This window comes from Thunnus maccoyii, chromosome 12, assembly GCF_910596095.1.
Source record: "Thunnus maccoyii chromosome 12, fThuMac1.1, whole genome shotgun sequence".
Taxonomy (NCBI): Eukaryota; Metazoa; Chordata; class Actinopteri; order Scombriformes; family Scombridae; genus Thunnus; species Thunnus maccoyii.
In genome coordinates, this window is record NC_056544.1 from 26,313,970 (window position 1) to 26,340,784 (window position 26,815).

The 26,815-nt window shown below is 40.8% G+C and overlaps 1 protein-coding gene across 10 annotated transcripts in view; it reads right to left on the reverse strand.

Moving 5' to 3' along the window:
• The window catches only part of LOC121908028 (partitioning defective 3 homolog), a 252,280-nt gene continuing 225,465 nt past the window's right edge, over positions 1-26,815 (reverse strand). For all 10 annotated transcript variants that reach the window (XM_042427694.1, XM_042427699.1, XM_042427695.1 and 7 more), the window contains 3 exons: positions 16,650-16,773; positions 9,178-9,320; positions 1-4,295 (listed from right to left, as the gene is read on the reverse strand). In XM_042427694.1, coding sequence (XP_042283628.1) covers positions 3,899-4,295; positions 9,178-9,320; positions 16,650-16,773 — 664 coding nt within the window. In that variant the 3' untranslated portion in view covers positions 1-3,898. The remainder of the gene's footprint in view (positions 4,296-9,177; positions 9,321-16,649; positions 16,774-26,815) is intronic.

Below are 26,815 nucleotides of genomic sequence, written 5' to 3' on the forward strand. Positions count from 1 at the left end.
GAGGTTGTAAACAGGATGGAACAGCCTTCCGTTTTATTCTAAATTTGATATGTACAGGAAAAGTGGCTGTAATACATTTCTTAATATATCATGTAAAAGTTTTCTGGAAAAAAAAAACAAAACAAAACAAAACAATTGCACATCAGCTTCCATTAGCTTCCATTTCTTTTTATACTTTAAAACACATCATGGTACAGCATGGTTGAAGGCAATGTCAAAACGGGATACAAATACACTGATAACCGCTCGTAAGTGTTGGCTCTTGTGGTAATAAAAAAAAAAAAAAAAAAAAAAAAATACAGAATCAGGAAGGAGTACCCCAAAAATGACACATTTTAATATGATATTAAAAATGTTAAAAAACACACTGTAGTCTGTGTGCTGTAGTGTCACTGAAAAACAAATCACATCGTGTCCCTCTTTGTGTAAAATATTATGATATTATCTCAGGCACTTATCGATATCAGACCCCGTAACTTGGACAGCGGAAATGCAAAATCCATGATATTTGGAGCATGGGTTGAATACATCCTTCTAAACGTGCTAGTCTGCATTTAGACACGCACTAGTGTTCACAGCAGGAAGTGCTGGCCGCTACAACCAAACACTTTTTTTTTTTTTTTTTTACGAAAAACCATTCAGAGTGGAGATATTTTTCACCCTCACCTGCACAGTTTGTTTCTAATTTGGTAACAGTTTACAATGGCCCATTGTAGCGTGTATCAGCGCCATTGTGCATTTGTGTTTTCGCACCCATATACATACGTTATGCAGAAGGGGAAATTTAATTAGCTTAAAGCAGAGTAGTGTTGTGATCTTTCCTCGTGATAAAATACAGGTTTTACTTATTTAATGCCATTGAAAAGTCGTGTTTTTATTCTTCATCTTCTTACTTTGACTCTTCTCTGACTAAGCCTTGGTCTTTCCCAGCGAGGGTCTTCATTAACCAACAGGAGATAATGTATGTCATGCAGCTTCACTCTGCATATGGAGCGTGTGTAGGAGTGAAGGGCAATTACGCACAGCCTGTTTATTTTCCACAGCTTGATGATGGCTATTTTTTATTTTTTTCTATTTCCCTTTTGTTTTAAAGTTCAACCTCGGCTCAGTCTCATTTGTTCGCTTTGCAGGCAGACAGTCGTGTCACAAACATTAGTGATGTCAAAGGAAAAAAAAAAAAAAAAGAGGTTCAGTCAGGGGGGATCGCTTACCACCTACTGCAACAATTATAGTGGTGGGCTGGTGGGCTGTGGCAGTGATTTTTAAGCCTGTGTCACCCACGCCCAAGGTCTTCTTCCAACCTACAACTACAGCAGTTGGTTCTCCTCCTCTCTGGGTTAAAAAGATTACCAATAAGCTGATATAGCGTTTGACAGGAATGAGAATCTAAACATTCTCTGTTCATAATGGTACAAAACACTGGGCAAGCATGACGCATAATCAGAACTTCACAGGTTAAAGAGTCTGTTCTCCCAAATTACAAGAAAAAGAAAGATATATATTTGTCCAGGATTTGAGACATCTACCTCTGAGATTTCTGCCTTAAAGTAATAGTCTGACTTCTAGTGAAGTTGTTTATTTGCCTTATTCGAGTTAGATGAGAACTCACGTCTGTCCATTAAATATAAGGCTACATCCAGCAGTCCTTTAGCTTAGCTTATTAGTGCACTTTAGGTGGATTTTGTTACCTTTGAGCCAGGCTAGCCTTTTCCTCCTGTTTCCTGTCTTTATGCTAAGCTAAGCTAACTGGGAATCGTATCACCACCAGACCAGAAAGCAAATAAACATATTTCCCAAAATGTCGAGCTATTCCTTTGATACAGTGGAGTAAAATTAATGTCATTTGTTTTTTAGAAAGTTATGAGACAGGAGTATTGGTACAAATTCTGTATGAACTTATTGCCCTGTTGGAGCTAAGGAGCTTGCTAACTGGCAGAAAGCAAGCTAGCTTGCGTGATTATGATTGACAAGTGTTAACTTGCTTCTGGCTGGCTACTTCTAAAGGTTTACCAATTAGCCCTGCAAGTAGTCTCCACATCACTAGGCTTTTAGCACTGCCTATCTCACAAGAACACTCAGTTTTTATGGGGAGCTTTTTTTTTTTTTGGAAGAAAGCAGTTCAAAGAAAGATTTCAGTAAATTTTATTCAGCTGTAACTCTTCTGTGAGGTGAACACCACAAACAAAAATCCATTCACCTCCCCTGTATTAAGGTGGCAACAGAAAACTCAGAAATAGAAATCTCAAAACCCGGGCAAATAAAATCAAAACTGTCTACATTTACCACTAAAGATAAGCAAGAAAATGTTGCTTTTTTTTCTAATTTGTTTGGCTCTATACCCTTTAAAATCCAGCAGCTCTAAATTCATCCACCAACTGCTGTGTTTTTCACGCAAGCTAGCACCCCTACCTGCTTCCTCTTTTCAAACCAGTCTGGGGAAGAGTGACAGCTAAATGCTTTAAAAGGTAGAAATACAAAAAGCAATTACAGCAATTAAAAGCAATTAACTCCTGTGGACAATTTTGCCTTTTGTAAAAAAAACGGGAGAAAAGCTCCAGCTAATCGCACACTGGGAGGCTCATTGTCTCTCTACCCATCTTTATTCTGGGTCTCTTTTTTTTATGCTTTTATTCCTCTCTTTATGTCAGAAGCTGGGCCCTCTGTCGGTGCCTCTGGTGGCAGCGTTCTTTGGCTCTGGCAGGCAGCAGGTGGCTTGTGATGAAAAATTCAGTGCAGAGCCTGACTCGGGAGACAGGGAGGGGGGAAGAGGAGGAGGAGGAGGAAGAAGAGGAGGAGGGTGGTTGTGGGTAGCAGGAGGGCGAGTAGAAGAGGGGGTGAGATGAGAGGAGAGGAAGGTGGGAGATGAGCGAGGAGAGGAGAGCAGAGGAGGATGAGGGTGGGGGGGGGGGGGCAGGTGCTGAGGTAGAAGAAAGGAGGGTAATGAACAGAGAGGCGATGAGAACAACGAGAGGAGGATGGGAGCCAGAGCTCCAGACAGACAGGCAGGCGGGCCAGCGAGGCAAACCCAGAGTGGTGCAGGGGGGCCAGGCAGCAGATCAGAGCTGTCTACCCTCTCTGCCTGGGTCTCCTCCACGGAGATAACACACAATATGAATCATTTATAAGGGGGGGGGGCTTTTTTTTTTTTTTTTATTAATAACACACGCTGTGCCCTGCTTCTTTCATACACTTTGCCTTGCTTTCTCTGCTCCCCGGGGAGAACTCAAGTGAGAGAGAGAGCTCAATCGCTGAGGAGAAAACACTGGAAGAAGACAAACAGAATGCAGAGACACTGGCAGTGTTGGTCGGGGTTGAATGTCAAACCTTAGTGAAGCGAAGAAAGGATGATTTGTGACCGGAGGGATAAGTCATCCACGGGACACTTTGTAAAGCCATGACACACACTCTCGATCGTGAAACATGTACCTTGTCACATGCCCACACACACACACACACACACACGCCCCCACAAAGAACCTTACGCCTCCCCCCCATGGGCTCAAAAGAACACCCACTCACTTGCCTGTGTGCCCATTTGATTGTCAGTACATGATGGTGCCAGATCTCGATGAATCAGAGTCCTGGACGACTGTGAACAAGCATCGTGAATGCAGAGAAGGCACTGAGCGTCTCATATCTGTAGGAGGGTGAGTGACTGACTGATTTACTGGTACTGTATAGGTCATCGGCACAGTGAGGGATTGAACACAAACACCCACATACTGAGTACACTTCACAACTGTTTACCTCTAAGATCATCGCTAAGCTATAAGACCTCTAGGTTGTCCTTTGTCAAGATTTATAGCGTCCACTTTTGCCGTTTCTTCAAGGTAAGCTTGAAGCTCCTGAACCCAAAGTCCTCTGTTCAGATCTTTATCCATCAGTTCGTACGTGCTCCTCAAGAATAAAAAAGTCTTCCTTTCTCTGATCCTAATCTGTTAAGCCTCGCTAACTGCGAAGGCGAAGGCGGCACATCTTGGCGGTATGGACCCTTGGGGGACGCCGGGTCCTTCAGGTGCGGTGGGGAGTAGCCGTCGTAGCTACTGTTACCGGTGCTCTCCTGCATTATCTTCCCTTTGGCTTCCTGTTCACGGCGCCTCTGCTCCTGCCTCAAGAGCTCCTGGGCCTCCAGAAGCACCCTGGCGTTGACACCGCCGCCGCCTGGGTAGCCGTTCCTGGAGCCCTGGTAGCTGGAGTACCTGGGGTTGTCCTTTGCTGTCTGGAAGCCCTCGCCAGGTGGGTACGCCTTATCCCACGAGTCTTGCGAGATGGAGCTGGGGTTCTTCCTGGGTTGCCTGTTGCAGAGAGACGAGACAGGAAAGGAAAATGTGAGATGTGGTTTGATTTTTAGTTTTATGTTATTCCTTGGACATGAACCTCAACGGCATATAAATGATTTTATTTGCTCAGTTTTTACTTCCTGTGTTTACAAGCTTGGTGCTGCCCTTACACGTTTTAGCTAGGCATGTCATTTGTGGTCATTTTCAGAAATAACTCAGCCTTCATTTGGCTTGTGAGTAGTGTAATGAATGTTCTGAGACACTTGTTTGCCTGTATGTCCAGTAGTTTTCCACAGACAGCAACACTGTGAGTAGAAAGAGGAGAGTATCAGTCTTCCAGGAATATAAAAACCATGTTGATGGGATATTCTACGCCTTAGTGCTTAGAAAAGATGAACTGATAGTCTAAAACTATCCATATAAAGTATGTTCGCATTTCATTTACCTAATATTGTCATTCTGTTTCTCTATGTTGTGATTTTATTACTTTTTATTTTGTATTCTCTGTACATCTTTTGCATATCTGTCTGTCTGTTGTGGAGGAGGGATCCCTCTCCATTTGGGATAAATATGTCCTCAGTTTTGGCCCAAAAGTACCCATCATGCTTTGGGTGATGCGAACAGAATGTGTAATGTTGCCATGGAGAACAGAGAGTTAGCTGTGGGCTACATAAGCCCTGTCTTTATTGCCTAAATTTGTTTATAATTATATAAATCTGCAACATAGAAAGTCATGCTGCATTTGCTACCTGCAGTTCCTGTTTGCACTGTAGCTATGCCACAGTGAACATCAATCAATAGGATTTATATTGATCCCATTGATTCTGAAGAAAAAAATGAAAATATGAAGATCTGGAGTTTTAAAGCAATCACTCATACGAATTCCTCAGAGTTCAGTCTCTTTCCTTCTTTTTCTCCTCTAACACTGACACTTTAGTTCTCCATGTCACACAGAGTGATCCCTCTTAACCACATATCATGACCTAGTCTGGTGGGAAAAATGTCTGCAGCAACAAAAATGTCTGAAAACCAGTTACCTCTCTTGGGAGATGCACTGATGTTTTTATGTTTTTGCTGAAAAAATGTTATATTGTCAGTCGCACGGTAGCCAAGACATCACATTCAATGGAAATGAGGCTCAATTACAGCCTCACAAACTGCCTCTGGGCAAGTACCAGCCCACGGTAACAACATACAGGGATGCCTAACCATGTCAAAGTCCCCTTCCAGCCCATTAGGCTCATTTCGAGACAGACAGAAACAACCATTGGATCTGACAGACAGTAATAGCAGACCTTTCGCAGTAGGAAAAATGAAGCAACCATCTTGTCCTCAATGGATTCGCTTTGGCTGATATTTGACACCTGACACAATTGTCTTAAAGGCACGGTTGGTTTTTTCGTGCTTCTGGGGGGGCTGCCCTGCCCTTTACCAGGAAGAAAGGGGGAATAAATACAGATGTGTGACATCACCTCTCTCATTTCTGCTTGGCTAGCCTCTTTGTGGCACCCCTGCCTTTGTATGTGTGTGTGTGTGTGTGTGTGTGCCCATACGATATGCATGAGTGTCCCAAGCCCTACAGCTCCACCCGTTTATCTCCAGGGCAAGGCATAAACGAGAGCAGAGACAGAGAAGAAGAAGACACACCAAAACATCAATGGGCTTTTGACTCAGAGCCATGCATAATTAGCAGGTTTATCAGCCAGCTGTGAAGAAACCGCATTATTCCTGTGTTTGGATATGAGGAGAAAGGGGGAGGAAAAAAAAAAAACCCTTAATGAGAATAGAAAAGACCTTTATTTTTATTCACAGAGATTGAATGCAATTGGGAATGGATACACTTCACGATCAGTGAGATAGGAGAATATAGCCCACGTTTATTCTCGCGCACGGTTGAGTGATTCCAATTTTCAGAGACAGGCGTCCCCGGCATCTGATTTCATTTCATATGTTGACAAAGAGGCCAAAGCTGGTCTGCTTCCCTGCTGAGAAATGCAAACCGAATCGCTCCCCCTGTCTGATGCCATGCCAAGGGGTGAACATGTACATGTGTGGTAAATACAGAGAGATGTATACTGTTCTGTATTCTGAGCTTGCACACAGTGAAGCTTGACAGATGATAAAAAAAGAAGGGGGGGAAAGGTGATGGAGTGAGATTGAGAGAAAAAAAAGAGAGACTTTGTGAGAGGCTGTAATGGAGGGCAGATAGACATGTAGCTGTGACATGCAAGCATGCAGGCACACACTACTGAGACCAAATGCCAGTGCAGCTGTTGCAGTCAGCGTTCGGTATCCCATAATGGCGTTACTTTGGCTCGGAGATCAATGGTGCTCATCGGTGATGAATATGAGGGCCCTTCATCTGCCGTCATTGTTTCAAATGGCGGTGGTTTATTTTCACTCACAGCTCCTTGTTTGGGAAAGGGTCTCACCCAGAAGGGAACTGACCTTTATCTAAAATGAAAGCTGTTTTTTAAGGAATGCGACCGCCATTAATCACGTCTCCATTCAGAATCCAGAGTCATGCTCTCATGAAGAATCCCCCCCCCCCCCCCATGAACGAAACAAGCCCATGTGAATCCCATCAAGGCCGCGCTCCCTGAAACGCCATATTAACTATGTCTTAGCCCCCCCCCCGACCTTACATGATGGTATGCTCTAAGTCAAACAATAGTTAGTGTTCTCAAGATACTACAGCTGGGTTTATCCAAACAGAACAGTTTCTTAATGGAATTAGTGGGAAAGTGAACGGACGTGGCCACAGGATGTTGCCTCTGACCGCTGGAGCGAGACGGTAGTTCATTAATCTTTCAGCAAAGCTGCCTGAAATATTTATCAAGAAAGGGATTTATGTCGATAACAGTGGATTAGAGTATGATGGTGAAGTAATAGAAGATAATGTATTTAATGTTGTATAAGTGGAAGTTGATGATATCCACCAGAATGGATCTGCTTGGTTTGGCCTTACAGGGTGTTTGAGAGTGAGTAATTACAGACTACTCAGGGAAAATGACTTTTAATAACATTTCCCACTGGACATTTCATTCCTAAATTGAATAAAGGCTAAAAAAAAAAATCCTTCTTTAAAAAGGACCACTTTGTAAGCTTTAGCTTTACTTTACTTTATATTTCAGCTGACCATTTACAGCTTTAGATTTTTGTATTTGTTGTGTTTCAGGCAGCCATTGGTTTCCATACATGTCGGTGCATTATGGAAATCTATTAACAGACTCATGACTGTTTACTGAGTTGTGTAATCTTTCAAAGTGAACATAAAGTCATCATTTTTGTTACTTTACTGTAGCATGATAATGAGAATTAGTTGCTGTGTTGTACTCGAAAACAAACACGGGTAGCGGATGTGCATGTCGTGCTGTTTGCAGTTCATTAGGAATCTGCATACATGGACGTGCTCACACATTTGGACGCAGGCAGATGGCAAAATTTTACATCAGATGACCATCATGGTTATGCAGATGCAGAAATCAGAAATTAGACTTTAGCTTACAATAATTATATAATAACAAATTAGATAATGAATGCAGATTTTCATGTTCACGGTGATGGATTACACAACTCAACAAAGTTACAAGAGGCTGCAGATATATTTTCCCATCATACACAAATAAAAAGTAAGAAGTGGATGCCTGGTAACAACAAAAAAACATTTAGATTTCTTAAACACATTTTAAGTAAATGGGCTAAAATATGCAAAATCACTGGACCTCATCAAGTTAATTTCCTGTTAATCAACTTTAAGGCAAAATTAAACTGCAGTTTTGTAGATAAAGACAAAAAAGAAAAAAAAAATCGTACAAGCTTGCATTTCAGTACAGTGATTTCATGTTTCTTTACTCATAATAAAGTTTGTCTTTCAACTTGAGGAAAACAGTCATATCCCTACTGATTAAATTGATGATGCTGAAAGACATCTTGCTTGACAGATCACAGTGAAACCGGACATACGGCATATCAGCGAGAGACAAGGCAGTTTGTGGTTGAAATTTTTCTTTTAACTTAATAAAAGTAATTTGATTTTCACTTTAAAATACAAGAAAGTGTAATCTTTTTTTTATAGTAGCTATAAAAAACTCCTTGAGAGAATTCTAAAATTTGATCTCTGTCTATTGATTTTCAATATTTACATGCTGTCTCCATCTTCTTCTCAAGGTAAAACACTACTAACTCGAAACTGACAAAATAATTAATGCTAAGACCAAATGCAGGCAATACTCTGAAACCTTTCAAATCAAGAAAAGTGTCCTTGTGTCTCAAATAAGTCACTTCCTGTACTACTACCCCTTAAACACACACACACACCACACACACACACACTAGCACTTCCTGGAACAACAGGCAGTCATATCATGCAGATCAAAGGGAATTACATTAAGGGAGAGGAAAGCAATCATGTCAGATCTGTGTGAGAGGGTAACATGATCTGTCCATATTCAGGCTTTACTGGTGTGTGTGTGTGTGAGTGTGTGTGTGTGTGTGTGTGTGTGTGTAGCTTTGTGGTCTGAAACTGGCCAGCTCTGACCCTTTTTCTTACTTGGATGTTACGTATATAATCTGCCATCATTACTGTCACAAAGCCATTACAATGAATCTGACCTAATCACACAGGCGTGCTCACAACACACACATGCACACATCACTTCTTGAGACGCATTACGGTACATTACATCAAATTACAACCAAAAAAACAGATACAAACAAAGTCACAACCTCCCGGACACATTTCATCAGACAGACAGCAGGAACATGACAAGATTCAACACATGTACTAACACCCGTACACATAATCTCTTAGCACATATCGATTGTTAGACAGACAAGAACAAACATCAAACACAACATCATATCAAGCCTCACACACACACACACACACTCTTACCGTGGCAGGGAGCTGTACTGCCGCTGCGCCTGGGCGAACGAGTCTCTCTCCTCCTGTCTCTGTCTTTGCATCTGAACCTCGACCGACACCGAGTGGCGACCCGGCTGGCTGTACCCGCCCGGACCGTTGCTGCTGGCGTTTGACTGAAAACAGCGAGACGGTAGCTCGGTTAGCTGGTTTCCTAATCGTGATCGTCATCAACAGCAGCACAACCCATAACTTTATCCATCTCTGTTTACGTCTGTTAATATGTTACGACAATCCACATACCGTAGGACTGAAATACTGTCCAGTAAAATCTATGGAAATGTGCAGTTAATGAACAAATCTGATGTGTTTAAAAGATTTACTTTTAATGATTTCAGTGCAGGAAATCCACATATTCTGTTATTTAGTATGTTATTCTACTGATTTGGATCCTTCATGATACTGATATCAGTACAGTGCTCCAGTGCTTAAAAAATAATCTACATCTGTTCTTCAAGGGTCAAGTGGAGACTTCCTCCAGACCTCACAAGTCAAGTTTCCATCCAAATGTAGAGCAAATTTGAACTAAATTCAAAATCAGAAAAACTGCAACAGAAAGTGCAAATTAATGTGCGATTCCACCCACTACTGTAATATCAATATTAGGACTTGGTTGTGCTTCTTCTGCAGTCCAGTGGCAGTAACCCGTTGCAGAAGAGGTCACATCAAGATGACGTAATTAAAAGAGAGCCAGTCAAATATTAAATAATGGAAAACCATGTGGAAAACATGATGGAAATATGCTGTTTTTGTTTGTGTCACAAATGAATTTGAGGAATGTTACAGTCTCCTTATTGATGGTTTCAATCCATCAGTGGACGCTTGTGTGATATTTAAGTCACATGCATCTATTTCAATTTGTCACATTTTCTTTTTACCAATACATCAACTTTTCCTCCTGAGCAAAGTGTAAAAACTTAGCTTTTTTCCAAATTTCCGTTATTTCCATTTTCTGTTTTTTTTTTAATGCACAAACTGAAAATGTGTCTAAAATCATGTGGATGGAAAAGCACTTACTGTGAACAGTTTTCACTACTTTCTACTTACTGCACACTTTCAGTGATGTATGTGGATTATCCAGAATGCAACATGCAACCTCTGCATGTCGAGATACCAGTAGAGGTAAGTGGAAAAATATGTTTTTTTGTAATTTGGGTGAAGTGACCTTTTAAAACTGTAACACTGTCTTATATTGTGGCTACAAGAGGAACAAAGCAGCCTGAAGCTACAGTACATGAAATGTTCTGTTGACACAGCAAACTGTCCAGTGTTGAGTTGTGATGGTTATTTTGTGTTGATCGGAGAGCTGCTCGCTTTCTCCTACAACCGATGTGGTTTTGGGACGACTGGTAGTTTTACACTCCCAGAGTAAAAAAAAAATACTGATGACTTTTTCTTGTTAAGTTAAACATTCATGATGTTGAAGTGCCTGCAGTGCTAATGCAGGATAGATGTATGAATGGGAGATGTTGGAGGTTCCAACACTTCTACATGTGAATGAGTGGAAGATTATAGTTTTTATTTGAATAAAGCCAGTCGGCCTATTTCGTGGATCTGATCCTGTTTTATTTTAAACACTTCTAAACAATGTAAGATGCATTTATAAAAACATAAACATATAAAACACCCCAATATGATCAAACCCTAAACAAACAATAAGTTAAATTAGCTACTACATTGAAAAAAATAATAATAATGGTGATAAAACACATATAATGTATAATAAAAAGAAAATGAAGCAACTTAATTCCAAATGACTGTAATATTTCATCCACTAACTACAGCTGTGGGGAAATTCATACTGTATTTTTGCTTGAAAGATCTCATGGTTGTCTGTGAGTTGAAAAACTCTATAATAATAATAGTAATGATTTATTTTTGGTAGAACAGCTTTATCTTTGGTAAATTTTGGCAGTAAGTTTGAATATTCTGTAGCAGAAAGGTCACAGCTTCGACCCTGAGAACTGACAAACAAGTGAATGCATAAAAAAATAAAAAAAGCCTGACCTCTAAATACATTAATAAACACACAATCCCTTAGTTCAAATGTTAAGTATGATAATCCCCCCCCCCAACTGGAGTGAGGGTTTCCACACAGCAGCCCAATAAAACTAGCAGCAGTGCCTGACACAGGATCCCCCCCCTCCCCTCCCCACCCGCCCACAGTCCAAACCACAGACACTTACCAGCAGTTAGTGAGGCAGACACACCCTGAGCTGAGCTCGTCTCCTCTCAGGTCAGAATGAAGGTGAGACACAGACAGACAGAAGGAGGAGGGGGGGGGAGTGAGGGAGGGAGGGAGGGAGGGGCCATGCTGGAGACTCAGAGCAGGGTTAAAGTGATGAGACGTGATGGATGTTAGTGGGTGTTAATGAAGGAGACAACAGTCTGTTGACATTGTGGACCCATGGATAAACACCTCCTGTACAAGTCATCAGGCAACAGTAGATCACACAGGCAGAGTTATGTGTCAGATATGTACATTTGTAATATCTGCAGATTTGAAATGACTTTATGGTAGTTTATGGTATCATTTTAAAGTAATTATTATTATTATTTTATCCCTGAATACACACAAACTCATGAAAATACAATAATGTATCCACACACACTTGTACTTCTATACTTTTGAGGAACCACATGGACACTAACTAGTGATGTGTTGTCCAACCACCTACACCTGGTTGCATCCATTTCTCCAACATCATGTCTTTTGTAGGTTTTTGAATTGTACAAATGGAGAAAAATGGCATTCACTTTTGCACAGTTTCTTCTTCAAGGCATTCATGGTGTTGCACTTTGTTGGCACACATGAGAAGTGATGAGAGTAGCTGTGTAAATAATGAAAAGGGTTGTTTGCAAGAGAAGTTTAAATCTTGCCTTGTTTCTCTCTCACCCCCGCACATGTGACCAATCACTGAGTTAAGTGGGCATGATTGTCGGATTGTCAGTTTCGGAAATTCGCAGAAATTTTTTGGAAGCAGCTTCTCCAGTTCCTGACGTTGAGGAGGAGTGGGAGGATGGGGTTTCAAGATGCTGACTGACGACGTGACAAGCATTTTGTTGAAAGAATGCTGACCCTTTGACTACTGACTTACTAACTAACCCTAAATATCTCTAACCTGAACCCTAAAACAGAGTCTAAACCCTGAAGCAGACTGGGCAAAACGTCTCACCGTCAAGGTCCTCACATTGGTCCTCACAAAGATAGAAGTACAAGAGTGCACACACACCACCTCCACATCCAGCCCACACTTGTACTGTACCACAACTCCTTCCATTCCACTGATGTTCATTAGCGGTGTGGGTGCAATAATTGTGTACGTGGATGAGTCGTAACACAAAGCCAATCTAATTACTTTTATAGCTGTGCGACGTATTGAGAGCCTGGCAGGACATCAGTTGGTGGGAAGGCCATAAAACGATTAAGAGTGCTAAAGAGACACTCCCATTTAAACCAAATGAAGCTGGGGCAATCATCTCTGGAGCTGATTGGCATTGCCTCGCTGCTCGGATGACAATAAGGACAAGGCTGGCAGGCAACTAAAAGGGGGGGGGTGCCCACGCACCTCTTATTCCATATGTGAACTGAAAATTGCCTGCGGGTGAATTACAGTCACAATATTTTTCACTTGAGGAAAAAAAAAAAAAAAAAAAAAAAAAAATCCCTTTAGCGGTTTAGGAGTGTTGAATATTCCTGGGAATGTTTGCTCATCTGCCGGCACAAGGTGATTGTAGTGGGGAGGGAATATACCCAAAAGGAATTCAGATAATAGCAGTATTAAAATGTTACAGTAAAATACAAGAGGCAATATTATGCCCTTTCTAAACCCCCGACATCAAGTGAATGAACTCCTCTATTCCCATAGTGGTATAAATGAGTGCAATAAAGCTTGCACGGTGCTGCCGGGAGAGCGAGCATCAGTCATCCTGATGGAATTAGACTATGCTACCCACAATCCTCCCCTGCTCCCCAAACTATGGTGAAAAAGGAGAAGAGGGCTGCAGTCGCAAACAAGAGATATTATATTGACTAGAGGCATGTGGCTAAATAGGGACAGCTATGAAAACAGCCTGCGTTAAAAATGGATAATTGGGTGAATGAATCACAGAGAGAGAGAACTGTAGGATGGATATAACATGTGACAGATTCAACTATACTTCATATATTAAGAGGTGAGACTGAGGTTGAGTGTCCGAACCTGGCTGGAAGGTGCACAGTAACATGATTAGTCCTTACATATGGCTGTTCAGACATATCTGTCTAATCTCTATGACACTGCATCACACTGACAGTCATTTCCTGCTGTGGTGAATTCTGAATAAATCAAAGCTGCATCTAATGATTCTTTTTTAAACTGAAAAATATAAATTATATGAATCAATTCATTAATTCTTACAAAGAAAATGACCAAAAATACTGAAAAGATTTTGTCCTCACTTTGCTTGTTTTGTCAAACCAAAAGTCCAAACAACAAAGATTTTAAATTGAATTTGAGCTACAAAGATTATTAGTTGATTAACTGCTTAATTGATCTATAGAAAATTAACTAGCAACTATTTTGATGACTGATTAATCGTTTTAGTCACTATTGAAGCAAAAATTCACTGGTTCCAGCTTCTTACATGTGAAGATTTGCTGCTTTTCTTTGTCAGTTATGACAGTAAACTGAATATTTTTGAGGTTTTGGACTGTTGGACAGACAAAAGACATTTTAATACATATCATTGAGCTGTGGGAAAGTACAGCTAGTATTTTTCACTATTTTTTAACAATCAATACACTAAAGAAAAATATCAATCAATAAATAATTTCATAATCATAGTTGCAGCCCTGAATGGAATATGATATAAAACACAGGAAAGCAGCAAATACTCACGTTGGAGAGGCTGTAAACAGTGAAAGGTTTGGCATTTTTGCCTTATAAATATAGAAAAAATATATAGAATAATGTTCTCTGCATTGACTAACCAATTAACTTATTAGTCATGTCAGTCTTCGGATGGGTAATTTCTCCTGTAAACCTACTATATTTAAATCAATCATTAAACACAGCCTCTTTAACATTTGCTTGTGTCCTATAAACATTCTTCTGCCATATAAAAAGGCGGCAAATTAACGAAAGCAGTGTCTCATATGCAGCTCTCTGTCCTGGCACGGACTGTAAGTCGGGCAGCTGAAGGTGAATTAAGAAAAAGGACACTGGCTCCTTGAGGTTTGCAGCACATTGCTCAGATGAAGCAACAAAATGTAATATATGCGCGAGGGAGGTAATTGAATTTCAAAGACACATTCTCCTGTTTTCCATATGGCCCACCAGTATGGCCAGAGCATGAGTCTAATAACATGCAATTACTTATAGCAAGCCTGAGTGTGAGCCACACTCTGACAATTAAAAGCGCTTTGAAAAGACCATTAGAGGGTTTCTCAAATTAAACCATAGAAGGTTCCTGGAAGAGCTGAAAACTTGGTTTGAAATATTAAGTATTTTTCTGTATCATTAAATATTTTTTGAAATAAATAAACTACAAGATAAGTCGATGTAAGGGCTAGCAATCAAAAATTTTTTGGTATTGACTTCAGTAGAATCAAGTATTAAAAACTTTCAAGTACTGAGAGTCAGCACTGAATGCAGTATGAAGTATGAGGCTGTTTTAAGAGAATAGTTTACTTTTATTTATCTAATTTAATTTGTGTGGACATTTTTCTCTAATAAGGAGCGCTAAAATGTTCAACAGCTCACTTTGGCAACTAGAGGAATCTTTAACTTTTAGAGTGTGGGTTTCCTACTACTGAGTCTTCATGGGAAAATGAAACCGGTGACAACAGCAAATGCGCTGGAATTGATGTAAACAAACATAATGCTGCAGTATTGTCGAGTTCTTTAATTGAGAGCACGCTCTGTTGTTCGGAGACAAAGCGAGAGGTGACCTCTTCTTTCCCACACTGTCCCTGCTTTGCTGTACAATGCCAGCCGGAATGTGCGCTTGTTTTTGTCACATCCCATTAAAAACGCTCGACTCTGGTTAACACAGCCGAATGCAAAGTAAAACTATACACTTTTTATTGAGTTTATCAGCTAGAAAGGAAAGGCCAGAGCACAGAGGATTCGGTTCGTGAGCTCTCACTTTATATCTTTGCAATTATAAATCATAGGACCAAATTTCTCCCATTGCACACCACAGACTGTGCAAAGCTACAGTGGGAAGTTGTAGTGTAGACATCAGCAGTAAAAACAGTTCATACAGAAATATACAAAAAAAACACAACTGTGTGTGTAAAATAACCCTGTATAGAGAAACAACCAACAAGGATAATTCATATTATTTGGTGTAAAGGATGTAATTTACAACATAATTATGTGTCTAGTTTAGGAAAACACACATTTGTGCTGCTTGATAACAATAATAATATATAATGTGCCATAATGTGGTTTATATGTTGTGAGAAAATGTGTGAAAAATATGTTTTGTCCTAAACTAGACAAATAAATGTGGTCTTTTATAAGAGAACATGGGAATCATACACATTGCACAAAGATGCTATCAATTAGAAAAAAAAAAAAAGGATTAAAATCTTATCAAGTTTTAAAATTTACTACAGTGGACTGCTCATAGCCATAATTTGTTACTCAGAAAAAAAATGTAAAACCAAGTACACTTGAGGTGCAGTGTGAGGAAGCAGGAAGGACTAAAATAAATACTAAAAATATGACGAGCGATTTCATCACCCCAAAAAAACTTTGAAGGCATTCAGATTTTTGTTCGCTTATTATTACCTCATATTGCTTCAGAATGCAATTATCTCCCTTCTTGGCCAACAAAGCTTCAAATCAAATACATTTCTGTTTAAAAAAACGCACATAACTCTACCTTTAAACTGTAAAAAGGCACAGTTACAACAAAGGGTTTTAAAAATGAGAAACCCCGTGTAGATGGAAACAATGTGAAGACAAACCCCCGAGTCCAAGAGGTGGTGGGCGGGTCCATGTGGATGACTGACAGACACAAACAGGGACGATGAATGAGTAGAGTAGGTTGTGACAGGCGGGTGGGGTGTTAGTGATGGTTGTGTCAGGAGGTGTGCAAACTCCTGCATGCATACGGTTGAACATTTGAGGGTGACGGGTGTTAGCGGTAGCACAGTTAGCCAGGAAGGCCCATGGAGGTTAATGGTAGTCCTAAACTGGGGACAGGGTGTCATCAGTCTTGTTCATGGCTGGTAGTAGTTGGGTTAGTGATGGTTAGCACCGTACTCCAGTTAGCCACAGGTAGTGTAGGGTGCTAACACTGTTAGCATTCTCCTCAGGCTACATTTGAAGTTACACATCCAGAGTCGGGTCTGGTAGTGGTCGTTTCTCAGACATTAACAGTCTTACAGTCTGGCCGTCTTCTCTGGCCCGCAGTGGATTTGATTACAGGCTCCCGTCATTTCAGACACTCACCCAGGGCTGCTCAAAGCTGTAGGTCCTCCTGCGGTCGTCCGGGTCGTCCGGGACGTTCTGGGCCTGCTGGAACTCCTGCCTCAGCCTCTGTATCCGGTCGTGGTTGCTAGGGGCTAGCCGGTTACTGAGGAGAGAGAGAAGAGAGGTGGGGGGGAAAGATGGATGAGTATGAGAGGTCCATTGTGAACAAGTGACCTGTTTTCATCAGCGCAGGTGGAGAAATGGCCTGCAGGATGAAGTTCTTTAAAGTCCAGTGCGCTTTTGTCCATGAATTGATCAAATGCACTGTTGACACTGTAAAGCAACCCAGATACATTCAACCCAGATAAAACGTAAAACGTGATAAGTGAGGGCAGAGCCAAGAGCGGGCTTACAGCAGAGCCAACAGCAATATGAATCAAACTAATGCGCCTCTGATGTATTATTCATAACAATGAACAAAGACTAGTGGTGAACGGTGAGCAGTACCACAACTACCCCCCCCCCCCCCCCCTTACCCCTGCCGGCCTCATATCATTCAACTTCTGCACTGCTATTGTCTGTTGCAGCCCTGTGGTGCTTACATCAAACAATGCTGCCTTCAGTGTAACCTTTTCATGGTACACTGAACAAGTGTGCTGTAGCGGTCACTCACAACAACCTACTCTACAACTGTAACTATATTAGATGTTGTAGAGTCTAAAATGTTCAATTATTAAATATGAAAAGTTGTTCTCTTTAAGACCATAAATGTAACCGGTTGTCAGCAATTACAGTGAGAATTTGTAGTCTGTCAATATGTATTTGCTTCAAAAGATAAAACCTACAAATTATAAAACTTGCATCACTTCTATACCCAAGACGGCTCAGAATTCATTTTCTTGAACACTTTTCCTATATTGTATTTGCAACTGTACAGACATTTACAGCACCAGTCAAAAGTTTGGACACACTTTCTAATTCAAGTGAATGGGAAGGTGTGTCCAAACTTTTGACTGGTACTGTACATTTCTTATCATTTACTGTAGTTTATTGTCAGAGATTTGTGACATTTTAGACCTAATCTTGACTCAAACTTAACTAAACTTGGTCATGAAGGTGACCTAGATTTCAGAAAGAAGGTCTTGACCACACTTCATACATTAGCGGTTTACATTGTTGACATCCATTAGTAAAGGTTTATTAATTCTATTTGTAAGGAACCATTAATAGAGTTTTTCTGTAATGCAAATTAGAGATATTTCTACAAGTTCCTGAGCTCATAAACTGACAGAAATATAGGACATTCATGTAAATGAGAAGACACATTAGTGTTAAATTTATATGACCTCCTACAGAGAAAAGTAATTAACACATTTCCCTCTCAAACAGTGTGTGTGTGCGTAGAAACGTCGGGGTTGGTGAATCAAAGAACAGCAGGGGGAAAGTTGACTCCGAGCTTGACTTTTCAGCTTTCTAACTCAGCCAGGAAATTCCTGGGAACTGTGTTATCTCAAAAACTCAAAAGGTCAAACCTGCAACTCTTTCCAGTCCCAAAACTCCCCCGAGTTCAGTTTTGCATGTCTTACATGGGAAAACTTTAAGGTCAGCATAAAAATTCTCAATTGTATTTATTTGAGGGATAAAATTAAAATGCAAATAATAAAAAGACAGATATTGCAAAAAGAGGATGTGCATGCAAAAAAAACCAACTGGTGTCTGGTAAAGCATAAATGAATCCCATCCTTATTTGCTAGGTTATGGCAGTAACTGCACAGTTGAAAAAACAAACTTCGAATATCAGTTTATCTTTATGAGGTCAAAGTATGACTCCATCAAGGCATAATACTACTATAATAACTGCCTAAACTCATTTCGTCCATCACAAAACAACCAGATAGTGGGGCTATGTTATAACCTCAAACACAGCAGCACCACCAACTTATCCAGCTATCAACTCCAGACACACACAATGGAAGAAGCCAGAGCCAGTCAGCCTTGTTAAAGACCAGGAACCTGTCATATGTGATCCCGCTAATCTCCATGATATGTAACACAGCCGCTTGGCCTCTTTAGAACACAGCTGACCTGGTATATACCTGCTATGGGTCAAGGGCGCGATGTCAGCTTCAACAGAAAGGCTCATATCTGTTAGTGGGTAGCGTGTAAACAGCACCAGATTCAGAAAGTAGCTTAGAGAAATATTAGCTTAGTTCGGCATGGGTTGAAGTTCACAGGGTGGGAAAGCACAGTGATCCAGGATGAATTTAAGTCCGATGTTTGTCAGATGAAAGAGGTTTTCTCTCCTGAGGATGTGGCTCAACTCTTTAATCAAAAGTATATCATCATTAAGGCAACCTATAGACCCAGACTATATACTAGAATCCTACTCGGGAGACTGAAGGAAAGAGAAACTCAAATAAAGGGATCAAAGATGTCCAATTCTCTAGTCTGACAAAACACTGTAAATTAATCAAAAGGAAAAAGCAACACTGCAATACAACTGTACTACAAAAAAAAAAAAAAACCCAAAAAACCCCCAGAGACAGGGAAGAACAGCGGGCTGAGATTTAGTCTGAGATGAGCTTCATCCTCTAGACAGGCTCACTCAATATCTGGCACTGGTGTATGAGGCTGAAAGGTCACTGTGTGGCTTTGTTGAGTGTCTCTGGGACTCAATAACAGGACTGTGGCTTGTTGACTGGGCTGCCGGCAAAGCTGTTTACGCAGAGATGCACCCTGCCTTTCATGGTCAGGCGTGCCTCCTGAAAAGCTGTCGTGTCTCGGCTTTAAGTCTGGGGAGGAAGGAGCTTTGATGTAATGTCTGCATTGTGGCCAGGGCTTTGACTTTCCAAGTGCACTGCTACACTATGTCCTAATGCGGCACGGTAAAACATGAAACACGAGAGACAATCAATTCAGGTTCATCACAACTTACTGTACTTTTGGCTTAAATTTAACCCAGGAAGTCTGTCTGTAAACTGTGATGGATTGTTAAAACAGAGTTTGGGAATAATTTTAACATTCTCCTTTGTTTTCTCTTTGTTTAAAACATGTATGATAATCTGGCTACTGGTTCTTCTTGCCCAGTTGGACTTCTCTTTAATCCCAGGTCTTAGCAATCAACTCGGTGAGAACAATGTTGCTATTACTAATAGGACTGACAATCAAAACTACAAATTCAAGACCTAGGGCTCCAGTACATGGATATTATCCTTTAAGCCTACAAAGGAGGGTGCTTTGGGAAGATTTGAGACATTCCAGACTTTGACTTCAATATTACAAAGCCACGCTATGTTCTAAAGTCGCATGGTGAAACACAGAGATTTAAAAAAAAAAGAAGCTTTGAGAGTAAGACCGAAGCAATTAAAGACAGCCATTCAAAGTCCTTGCTTCATTCGGTGGAGAAGAAGAAGAAGTGGTCTAAATTGGACCTAATACCAAACTAATAAGATTTATCAAATCTGTGCTGTCACTTCAAAAATCCCCCATGACATTGACGCTGCTTCCACGGATCCCAATCAAAGCATGCCAACACATAGAGGGAAGGCCTCTATGGGCCAATGTACATTACAGTAAGTGACAGAAGCAGCTGATGGACGGAGTCCTAATCCTGTGGATTATAAATGAATGGGTCCATTTAAAGAGGCTGCTCTTCCCATGCCTATAGCAGCATCCTTGGGACCTACCACCAACTGTACGTGGACATAAATCTCACAACCGTCCGCTCATTTAGAGGACTTGGTGACTTTTGTGGCTCAATGTGCACTTGAGAGCCAGGCCTGATGAATGTGAAGCACAGGGCGTCCACACTCTCAACCGTGGTGAAAAAAAAATACAGCCGGATGATGACCCAACTAGCCACCAGCTGGCTCACAAAGACCATCTGAGCACGTACGGCACGGCGAAGTGCTGAGGCCTACGTGGTGGAGAGATTCGAGTGGATCTTGTGTCTGTGTTTTGTAACGAGGGCCCTCGTGGCGAGTGGTTACAAGTGGGGTGACCTTGAGGATACAAGAGCGGCATTGTTAGTTCACACTTCAAAGTCTTGGATGAGAGCGTCTCCACAAGCAAAATGCGGCACTATGAGGAGGACCATTAACAAAGCCAGCCAAGACATGTTTCTTAAATCTAATCAGTCAATTTCATCTCTTTAACTTAAAGGGCATCTTTAGCCCTCATGCAAATGAACAAACTATGCTCTATGTTAATAATAGCAGGATTGTATTCAGTGATATCCTATCTATTTCATTTGCCAATAATCCTGAATTCATAATAATCAACTTTTTTAATTAAAAGCCCCCATCTGGGTAGTCATGGGATTCTTGTCTCTAATGTGACTGTTGTACTGACTAGCTCACCGCCCCGTTAAATAAACATTTACTGATGTACCGATACGCAGGGTAAGAAAACAGTGCACGTCGTGAATACGCGTCGCCCCTGAACGCAGCAGCTGCGGCGGTTAGTTTCTGCAATCTTAGATGGGGGGGGAACTAGGCCCTACATCCTGTGACAAAGAGAGAGCAGCTGGTGGAGCCTTTTTCTGCTGTGAAAAAAGAACTGCGATGCTAAAGATGATAATCCAGGTCTATTGATCGCAGGCTCACAGACAGCTAGGAGGGAGACTGATGCCCTTGCTAACAGGTGCTAGCGGCTAACGCTCCATCTGTGAGCAGCATCTACTGCAGGAAAGATTGTCCTGCTTCCACGAGCAATCACACACTAATCTGGGATAGATGTTGTTGCTAATCATTAGTAACAAATTAATACTAGAAAATTATTTAATTGGGATCATTTGCATTGACTTTCCTGCTCTGGTGAGTTCTCTACTTTGTGTCTCAACATAGGTTACAATATAATATTCATCTGTCTGTTGATGTGTGGTTGAAACAAAACTACAATGTAGAACCTGTATGAACAGGTATGTAAAGTTACATTAAGACACCCTACCGTTGCCTTAGAAACGGGTATGTTTAATAGTCTCTTTGATGATACAATAAAAGAGGATAGTGATTTTTGCAAGGCTGAAGATGAAGCCTGTTTTATGTTTTAATGCACTTTATATGATGATTTAATGGTGATACTTTTTAGTGAAATGTCATGGCCGGCTGCTGGTTGGATGATTATAAAAGGCTTTTTTTTTTTTTTTACAGCAGATTTTATTTGTAGAGCTTCAGAGAGGAGACAAAGTTTATTGTTATTGCATAGTAATGTTTTATGTAATAAATTGTGTTAACTTTATAATTGGTATAATCCCATGTGGGCCCAGAACTTTTATATTCTGTGCATGACACAAAAAAACAAAAAGCAAAACAAAACAAAAAAGAAACAGAGGCTAGATGCTGCTGGTTGAAATTTAGTATTCAGGTCTGGTTCACTTTGATGATGCTACATCATTTCCAACAGGATCTTTAATACATACATGGATTCTGTGCTGGCTTTGCTGAAAAACGAAAATGCATGTTCTGTTGACCTGTTGTTGGATACGTGAAGGTTAAAAAAAAGGATTAGCTCAGATGCTTGACTACTCTCAGCCTTAGTGGTGTCTGCCGATGCTGCGGAGAGATTAGAGGGGCCAAGAGGCCATTGTGTCTGTTGTGTCTGAAGCCATTTAGGCCCTTATTAACCCGCTCTTGCTTTTTACTCTGGATTACACGGGCTTATCCCAGACACACTGATAGAGCCAAATTGATCTGCAGAAACATGGCAATTAGACACCAATCAATACATATAACCCCACTTAGAAACTTATTATCAAATCCCTGGCATTTGTCTCGCCATGTCAATGAACCTAAGTAAGAGTAAAACCGGATGTTGATAAACTGCACAAACAATTAGGTCGGTATGCAAAAGGAAGATAAACAGCCGAGCAGAAATTCTTATTCTATGCAAGAGCTTGTGTTGACGGGGAAGTTAAGAGGCTAATGAATCTAGCTAACATGTTCTGTAACCCATGCCGAATCAGACACCATCTGCACGTTCACGGCCCGACTTGGATCAAACCACTCTCTTCTCAGAGGGCACAGCGCTGGCGCGGCGCCGGCATGCTGTGCCAAGCTTAGTGGCTGAGTGTGTATTTGTATGTGTGTGTGTGTGTGTGTGTGTGTTAGGAAAGAAATATGGCACTTAAATTGCCGAAATGTTGCCTGAACACTGAACAGCTGCAGATGAATGTAGGTGGATTTACATACACATTATAAAATGATATTAGTCATGATCCCAGATAATGTGTGATGAGTCACTGGAAGTTTCTGCTGGTTCAACAGTGGATACAAGAGCTGACATTGTGCATTGTTTTCATAACTGTAAGGATAGATTTACTGGAAATTAATACTTTGGCTTCCTTCTTATTTTTGAAACAATGGCTAACGAACTCATCTCGTCCCAAAAAAAGAGATATGTAGCGCTTCGGAAAGAAGCCGTTAATTTGTTTTCCTCTGTCCAACAGTGAGCCATTTTCCCTAAACCTGATCAATTCTGTGCAACGTGTGAACTCTCACACAGTTCCGGTCCCCCCGCAACTTACAGTAGTATTCATTCAGAGCCTTAGCAATCCCACGGGGTGTCAACACTTGTGCAAAACAGACAGTAAACATTGGAATCCATCGACGGAACGGATTGAATTTAATTGGTTTTCAGTTTTATGGGGCATCTCTATTTTTCCAGGGGCGCTGCTGGTCAGAAATGTCGGAGATGGTAATATAATATTTGAATGATATTAATGCATGCACACATACACACACATGCATTTAAGCCAAGATGGGTAAGTGAGCTTCGATTTCAAGCTATGGCGCCACTGGAGGCAATAATGGTGTGGCAAACAGCAATATGCTCCCTTTTAATTCATGGGCCAATTTCATGCTTGCACACATCAGTGTATCGATGCTGGTCTGCTCGGTTACAAGCAAATAAATTGGACTACGTTTTCTGATATCTGTAATCCTGCCCTACATTTAACGAAGGTGGGGAGCGTACTGTCCTACGTGGGCCATTTAAGTTTCATTACTCAAATCCCCATCGGATTGTGCGGTGGAGCCACATTTGAATAAGTCACTTGTAATATCTGCGGTGGCATTTCACATGTGGTTTAGCAGGCGCTCCAATCCCATTTCCTCACAGATGCTTTCAATAGGTTCTTTATAATATATTCTGAGATTGACCCCGGTGTCAGGATTAAAATGAGAGATTGTGTTGGATCTAATCTCATGAATGCTTTCAGTGGGAAACGCTATAAGATCAGACATACTGCAAAACAACAGTATGTAATGCTTCTCTTTTATGTATACATTTCAGAAATTGATTACAGTGAGAAACGATGTCTTTTGGCAGAGCTGACTACATCTGCAGAATCTGCTCCACTGTTACTCTTCACTAGAAAAACAACTGCAATGGTTCAAACACTTATAATAAACTATATCTACGTTTTCCTGATAAACAACCTCATGAGGGCATAAAAGCAACTACTGTCCCCTCTATGTCACGTAGTTATATCACTGCAAAACATCATCAGCAGGAGGTCAGGGTGAAAGGTTGTGCTAACAAAGTGTTTGACTTCGACACTAAAGACCACAGTTTGCATCCTGTCTCCCATCAACAGTCTATTTTTTTTCAACCGCGATGGTGATGTTTTCCTCTTAGTGAACCACAAACTATTTCCTTGCTTCACCCAGTAAGATTCAATTGCTTCAAGGGCTGCAACTGTTATTTTTGTTATCGATTCATCTGCCGATTACTTAATTGTCTATATAATGCCAGAAAACTGTGAAAAATGCCTGTTTTTATTAGTGCCATCTTTAAATGTCTTGTTTTATCAGATCAACAGTCCAAAATCCAAAGAAATTCAGTTTACTATCATGTTTAACACAGAAAAGCTTAAAATCGTTGCATTTAAGAAGCTGCAACCAGCAATTTTTTGGCATTTTTGCTTAAAAAATGATTACTGAAATAGTTGCTCATTAATTTTATATAAATCAACCAATCGATTAATCGCTGCAGCTCTGATTTCTTCCTTCTCTTAGAGTTTTATCAACTGCACAAACTACACCATCGTTTCAAAACCGAGAAGGGAAATTGGTATCAGATCTTACTATCCATATTAACACTGGTTCCCGATCTAACATGCCATCACAGATGTAGTGCTTTGATGTAACGATGACAGAACAGCGTCTAATCTCATCCATCGTTGACAGATGGTGATCTCCTCTGTGTGGGAAATCATAACAAAGACATGCAGCTAAACTCAAGTACATGTAAAACTGGGAACATATTCACACACTTGTGTTTATCATTTTAACACTTCGTCTGCTCCTGTTTCAACCCAACAGATTCTCTCTGTTGCTCATTCAGCTTTCACCTCATGTCTGCCTCGGTATCTCTCCCTCTGTCTCGCTCTCTTTATTCATCTCAAATACGGATATAAATACACACACGTACGCGCACTTTTTCTCCGTCTCTATGACACCTTGTTCTCTTGGTCTCTCCCCCTACACACACACACACACACACACTGATGCTGACTCGAGGGTTAACGGAAGACGGCATTCATCACGCCGCACCGTTCAATCAGTCAACGGACTGATCTGTGCTGTCAGATAAGCCGCTTATTGTAATATATCTCAGCTTCACATGCTGTTATGATCCCACCAATCATAACTAATGCTCACAGGTGACTAGTCTTGTGTGATTCACAGCCAATCATAATGATTCAGCATATTCAGTCACCTGGGGAAACTGTAACCAGGCAACAAGGTTTGGATAAAGGGTCTTCTGAGTTAATGGCTTCACCAAAGCCAGCATCGTACCTTTACTAATTATTCCTTTCTGTGTCAACATGGCTATAAAGTAGGCTCTTCTAGGCCATTAACTTGTAGTGGTGCTTTAACAACTCCACAGAGAAGTGAAAACTAGTTTCAACCTGCCTGCACCCGTAAGAGCTGTGTTTTCCTACAGGTTGTGCAAATTACTAGCTTGTGTTTGAGGACAGAAAGTGTGAGATGAAAGTGCGAGGGGGGAGGGGGATGAGGATTTTCAAACCAGTAGGGTGAGTACGCCGTCTTATCAGCAGTGGATTAGGGAGGCATTAAAGAGCTGATTTTTTTTTTTTTTTTTTTAAACATTTTTATGAGGTCTCAGCTAAACTAAACACTGATAACAAGGCCAGATTTTTTTTTCATACTCATGAATAAAGTTCAGTCTGAAACAGGAACTACATTTGCAAGTTCTTTGGATCTTGAGCAGAGTTTTTTACTCAGAGATTCTTTCTTTGTTTTAACAGTTGAGGTAAGAATGGCTTACCTCAACCTGAAAATATTTCAGGTTTAGGAGTGGTTTTAGTCTGGATGAAGGTCCAGGAAGTCAGTTTAATGTCAGATTGAACCTAGTGCATCACAACGATCCCTGAAATATCCTTAGAGGATGTTGCAGAGATGTGATCAATACTTTTTCTATTGTAGTCACTTATATTAGAGTGTGATGACTATTTTTGGCCCATAGCCTACTTGGTATCTATTCCAGTTGTTTGCACATTATTAAAGACTCTAGATAATTGGGGTCAAGGGTGCACAAGAGGTACAGTAAACCACTCGTTCTCCACTACAGGTGCCTCTACAATGGTGGGTGGATCAACACTGTAGGACCATACCTGAGAATAACATGGAACTGAGATGAGCTATGAAGAGCTATGCTCCCCAGGACAATAGTAGACTTAGCAGTGACAAGTGGTGCAATACAGAGGGAATTGGGAATTTCACATTGTGAGAATATAGAGAGATATATAGATAATATATAGATATTGGATGCATGCAATCAATCGGGTCAGAAAGACTAAAAAACAAAATGTATCAAAGAGTGAATTACACAATGTAGCCTACATTACAGTAGCTAGCTGCAACGACGATCTGTACATAAGGAAGCGGAGGACAGTCTGAGAGCGACGTTATTCAGAGATATCAGAGAAAGGATTCATCTCTTCTATGACAGCAGAATGGATCACCCTTTAAAAGGCAGAAAAAGGAAATGAGAGACGAGGCAGAAAAAGAAACAGTGAGATAGCAGTCATCTGGCTGCGGCCGAGGCGATTGTAACCGAAGGGAATAAGTAGAGCGAGGCTAAATTAGAATTCCGATGCCAGTTTTTGGTGGGGAAAGGTAAAGCTTTGACTGATGCGTATCTACAATGCTGGCTGATAATTTTTGGCCTGGTCTGGTCTG